General features: G+C 38.9%; 1 protein-coding gene across 1 annotated transcript; it reads left to right on the top strand.

Moving 5' to 3' along the window:
- Positions 1-2,006: 2,006 nt before the first annotated feature.
- On the top strand, positions 2,007-5,698 carry LOC109479417. The gene is made up of 3 exons (XM_019781385.1): positions 2,007-2,826; positions 4,441-4,962; positions 5,694-5,698. Exons 1-3 carry the CDS (start codon positions 2,007-2,009, stop codon positions 5,696-5,698), a joined length of 1,347 nt encoding a protein of 448 aa, XP_019636944.1.
- Positions 5,699-5,987: the final 289 nt, after the last annotated feature.

The raw sequence follows: 5,987 nt of genomic DNA, 5'->3' as shown, positions 1-5,987 counted from the left end.
AATATCTTGGCGGATGGGGTGTTGGGACTTTGGCGCACGGATATGTCAACCTTGTGTATTTAAATGACAACTGTACTTTTTTGTTATGTGGCGCTGTTAATATAAGTTACAAACTTGAGTGCAGCGTCACACTGTCCTTGTTATGTTTTCATGTTTTGATGAATAAAAAAAATGAAAAAAATGGAGGTACCCCAGATCTAAGAGCTGATTGGTCGCATGGTAGTAACAGTGTTTAACCCCGATTTTTATCAAATGTACCAATCACATATGTACGTTTTCTAAAAACTTAACAAAATGGTTCTTTTTATGCCACTAGTTGTGTCTATCTACGGATATATGTATGCATTTGATTAGAAATATAGTTCATTGCATCTATTTTTAAGACTCGGCCCCTCGGATATGAATGGTTCCTCCCGAATGGTGGGTGTCTTATTTTGTTAAAGACACCATAGAGCTGTGACTGATACCTTGCCGAGTCGTTTCTACCCTAAACCAACAGTTATTGTCTTACAGTTAACGTTAATTCCGGGGACATTTTCGCCAAAATCTACGGTCAGTACAAAATGTCTTTTTTAACAGCTTAGTATTTGCCTCTACGATGCAATCTAGTCAAAAATTGCTCTCGGGTACTGGTGTAGTGCTTAACGCAAATCATACAATCATATGAAACATTTATGTTTTGAGTAAATATATCTTTCTTTAATCATTATTTGCTTCTTAAGCAGAGCGTATGATGTGTGGGTCGTGTTAATAATATAGTGCAAAACACACAGTATCAGGATCATAAACAGAATTTTTTTTCAAAAACATGGTGTCCGCTAAAACCTGCTCGTAATCCGATGCAAATCGGGCTAAGCAGTATATACCATGATGATACTAAAGGTAAATTTGTGTTACTGTTGTAGTAAATTGTGTTAACACCACTACACGCGAAGCCATGGGGCAACTCACACGTTAGCAAAAGGCAGGCTAGCTGAAGTATGAAAAAATAAGTACCTTAGCGCTAATTAGTCTGGGTTTAACTGAATGTTAACGCGTTCATAGAATGTTCGCGTAGGCTTTTTTTCTTTTGCTCGTTCGGTAGAAATTATTCGGGCATAGAGGAGTTGAGGAGTTGTTGCATTCCAAAACATGTTATTCCATCATCTTCAGTACCCCCTAAACCCCGCATGGGGGGGGGGGGGGGGCGCTCGTCACTGAATGCCATCCAGTAGATTTCTAGCGGTGACCGACTTATGAATAATTAATCAAGGCCCACGGAGTAGCCAATTACCACTGATTCGGTGGCACACGCTGGCCGAAAACACGTCCTTCACGCCCATTGTTCGTCGATATATATAAAGGGGTTATACTTTACAAAGAGAATTTTTGTAGGACTTTCAATACTTTAGCTTGCCGAAGGTGTATTGAGAACGGTTATCTTCATAATTCTGCTGTTCGTAGAAGAACGACACCGTAAAACAGTTTTCTATACCATCACGGTTTAGCAGATAACACACAATGACGACTACTTTTTAAGCAGATTGTAGCACTGCGTAATGCTACACAAACTAACAGTAGATGTTTTCAAAGAATTCACAGAAATGACAATGATAGATCATGTGACGCAGAAACAGAAGTACGAGGCTTTAAAAAATCATGTTTTGGAATGGATCATGTTTTGGAATGCAACAGGCATTCCATTTCGTGTTATTCCAAAATATGTTCTGGAATGGACCACGTTTTGGAACGCAGGTGCATTACTGCTTCGTTTTTTTCCAAATCAAGATTTGGAATGTAACGCGTTTTTCGATGCAACATGGGCCTTGTAAAACAATGAAAGACATATTTGAAAACTGTCCCAGAAAAAAATCCCAACGTGTCCATATGTATCTATCCAGATATCCTTGATGTCTCCTGATATAAAATGAATATTTATACTATAAGTAGATTAGATCTTCAACGGATAGAGAAGTAGAGAATAAAAATAGTAATAATTGTTTTCTACCTCTGATAGAAAAGCCATAATGGAGATGGGAGTTCCAAACGCTAAGAACGAAGATCATCAGTATGCATCAAACATCCCTGGTGACCAGCCTCCTAACAACTTGCAACACCCCAATCCGATGTACCCTTCACACACACAGGACGACACAGATCCTGTACACCAACAGAATAGTCAAGACCCCAATCCGATGTACTCTTCACACACACAAGACGACACAGCTCCTATGCACCAACAGAATACCCAATACCACAATCAGATGTACACTATACATACACAAGACGACACAGATCCTATGTACCAACAGCATACTGAAGACCCAACTATGATGTACACTTCACATACACAAGACGACACAGATCCTATGCACCAACAGAATACCCAATACCACAATCAGATGTACACTATACATACACAAAACGACACAGATCTTATGTACCAACAGCATACTGAAGACCCAACTATGATGTACACTTCACATACACAAGACGACACAGATTCTATGTACCGACAGAATACCCAAGACCCCAATCCGATGTACACTTTACATACACAAGACGACACAGATCCTATGTACCAACAGAATACCCAAGACCCCAATCCGACGTACACTTCACACACACAAGACGACACAGATCCTATGTACCAACAGCATACCCAATACCACAATACCGAACCAGCTTCCCGGTCTGCTAGTAGTGAAGGCAACATCTTCAACCGGCCGTCTGCAGGTAGATATATGGCAAACAAAGAAACATCTGTTAAGACAGCTTACAGTGATGACGACCCCTACATCCAGCCATATGCAACTTACCGTGGTGAAGAAGCTGATCGTGATGACAGTGAGATAAACCCAACACGTCACTCACGTCAGACTGAAGCTCACTCTCCGGCATCTGTCAGTGAAGACAGTAATGTACAAGGAACTCATCCTCCCCAAATTACGGGCCGTCCCCGGCCGATGCACGTACAGAACCAACCACATCTGAGAATCATTCCACAACAACCACCCTACGGTAAAGATTTGTCTGTTTTTTCTAAAGCTTTTCAACTCTTTTCAACTGATAATTTAATTTCAAGACCAAAACCTACGTCCGTGTTACGTTTTTTTTAATTACATCGTTTTACTAATACTTGCTGCATCATATTATAGCTCTACACTACAGCTAAATGGTAATATCTAGCACAGATCCAACACTTAACTCAGTGTACAGTGGATTATAAGTTGTACAAAGATTATTGTGACCCCACCCCACAGTAAGATTTGTCTGTTGTTTTTTTCAACTCTTCTCAACTGATTAATTTGTTTATTTCAAGACCAAAACTTGCGCCAGGGATATGAATTATATCGTTTTTACCAAGAGGGTTTTAGTTGAACTGAAACCTACTTGTTTCTACTAATTGCATAATAGTATAGATCTAAAACCGGATGTTCATTTCTTGGCAACAACTGATACTGTTCAGATAACGTTTGGTTATTTTTTCGCGACGCTAATGTAATCAGTCTGCAAATATTCTATGAATTTTACAGAAATGTGCCGTTAATATTTCCTGTGGTGCTTATCAGTATTGATAAGATGTATGCTGTATGAGATCAGGGTTGTTCTGCATAATTAATGAGGAAATCGTATAATAATACGTAATAATTAGTTAATTACGGCAACTAGTAATACATACTTGTGGCAGTTGAAACATTATTAATTCATACTATTAATTATACATGCATAATGTAAATCAGGGACACTTTCGGAAGATAAGTCTCTCAAAGTTTATACAAATGGTGGTAGTAATATTTGGGTAGAACATGATATGATTGTTGCAAATGAGGACCTTATTTTCATATTCTAAAAGGAAACCTTTAGAACTGAAGGATCATTATGATTTTTATATGTGACGATTGCTATGATCAGCAAATATGTAGATTATGCAACTTTTGACTTAGTTTGCATAATTTAACAGGGAATTGTATGGATAAGCTGCGTTCCATTATAGAACATTCAAACATGATTAATTTAGGAAGAAACGGCCATTGATGGGAATTGATCATAAAATACTATAGTAAAATATTGCTAAATGACAAGAATGTCATATTTGACGTACTTGGATTAATTCACCAAAATCATATCAGATAAAAACGCATGAAAATAAAATTATCAACACCTTAAAGTACTATGTAATTTTTCAGGATGGGCATGCCGTAAGGAGGGAATCGTAGCTCTTACAGCTGTCCTTCTGGTGGCATCGACTATTGCCGGGATCATCACGGCTCCAGTTTCAATATTCAAAATGGTAAATATTTCAGAACATTTTAGGACGTTTTTAACTATCTGCAGGTGGAATGATTGTACATATACTATATATTTTTACTTAGGTCTATTCAAACGTTTCTGAAAGCATTTTTTGCGGCGAATTTTCCGTCAGATATTCACTATCACATTTTCTTTAGAACATATCAGGTTTCGGCACTACCTACACCTTTGGTTACCCTTTCGTGGACACTACCTACACCATTGCTCAACCTGCTGTGGACACTACCCACACTACTGGTCACCCTTCGGTGGACACTAGCTACACCACTGCTCACCCTGCCGTGGACTCTACCTACACCAATGGTCACCCTGCCGTGGACTCTACCTACACCACTGTTCAACCTGCAATGGACTCTACCTACACCACTGCTCACCCTGCAATGGACACTACCTACACCACTGCTCACCCTGCAATGGACACTACCTACACCACTGCTCACCCTGCAATGGACACTACCTACACCACTGCTCACCCTGCAATGGACACTACCTACACCACTGCTCACCCTGCAATGGACACTACCTACACCACTGCTCACCCTGCAGTGGACACTACCTACACCACTGCTCACCCTGCAATGGACACTACCTACACCACTGCCCACCCTGCAATGGACACTACCTACACCACTGCTCAACTTGCCTACACCACGCCATTCGTCCACACAGGTATGTTCTGTACAGTCTTATCATCAACAAGTGGAATCCATGAGCTGATGTCTGCCTTTATCTCGTTATTATCTTTGCCAAGAAAGCTATGTTTTCGGTAGGATGTGTGGAGACAAGATAACTCGAGAAGTCTATTATACGATAGACTGGTTGGAATTATTTGGTAGGTTACATTTTGGGTCTACATTAGGTTTATATGGAAATGCTAATATAATGATAATAATAAGATCTCGAATTTTAGATGGAAGATAGATCTTGGGCTCGAGTGATGCTAACATTAATTAAATGACGAAAATGTGATTTATGGTCTACTTTCCATAATAAATAATTTTTTTTTTAAATTTGTGACATATTGTGATATTCTGTTTGTAAATGCAGTCCCAATTTGCATATTTAAAGAGTAAATGCTATATTATCATCACTACCATATTGATAGCCGCCGAAAAGCTAATACTTGCGGCATTTCGAAGGCAAGTGAAAGTGAACATCGCTATACGTATTAAAATCATGACCTTATTTGCATAAATAGAGAAAATGTGAGAATTCTTCGTTTAGATATGACTGTGATTTGGTGGAAAGTATGATAAAATATTATAATACACATTCAATTTGTTATTTTGAAATTATTTTAACATAATGTATGAGCTTGTGGGACTCAAGATTCTTTTATATTATTCTCCTATATTTGTAAGTAACTTAATTCACACTTTTGCCATTGAAAACTGTTGCAGGTTGAATATTTTAATATAATGTACGTTGAGTGTCAGAGTAGCTACATGTTGCCATTGGATAACTGAACTTTCTAAGAATTAAATTTCATTTTAACAGAAGGCGTGAGGTTGAAGTCCGAGAAGGTCACCTTCATCAGTAACGGATTCGACTGGACCCAGTCATTTTGTGGTATAGCATTCGGAGTGGCCGTATCTGCTGACAATGAGATATTTTTGCCTGATAGTGTCTACCAGCAAGTCAAAGTCTTCAACATGGAAGGGGTCTTACTTCGCGTATTCCCAACGGTAGTGCCT

The sequence above is a fragment of the Branchiostoma belcheri genome, unplaced genomic scaffold, assembly GCF_001625305.1.
Source record: "Branchiostoma belcheri isolate BF01 breed outbred unplaced genomic scaffold, Haploidv18h27 scaffold480, whole genome shotgun sequence".
NCBI classification, from domain to species: Eukaryota; Metazoa; Chordata; class Leptocardii; order Amphioxiformes; family Branchiostomatidae; genus Branchiostoma; species Branchiostoma belcheri.
The sequence above is the reverse complement of the archived record's forward strand: the minus strand, read 5'-3'. Positions and strand labels throughout refer to the sequence as shown.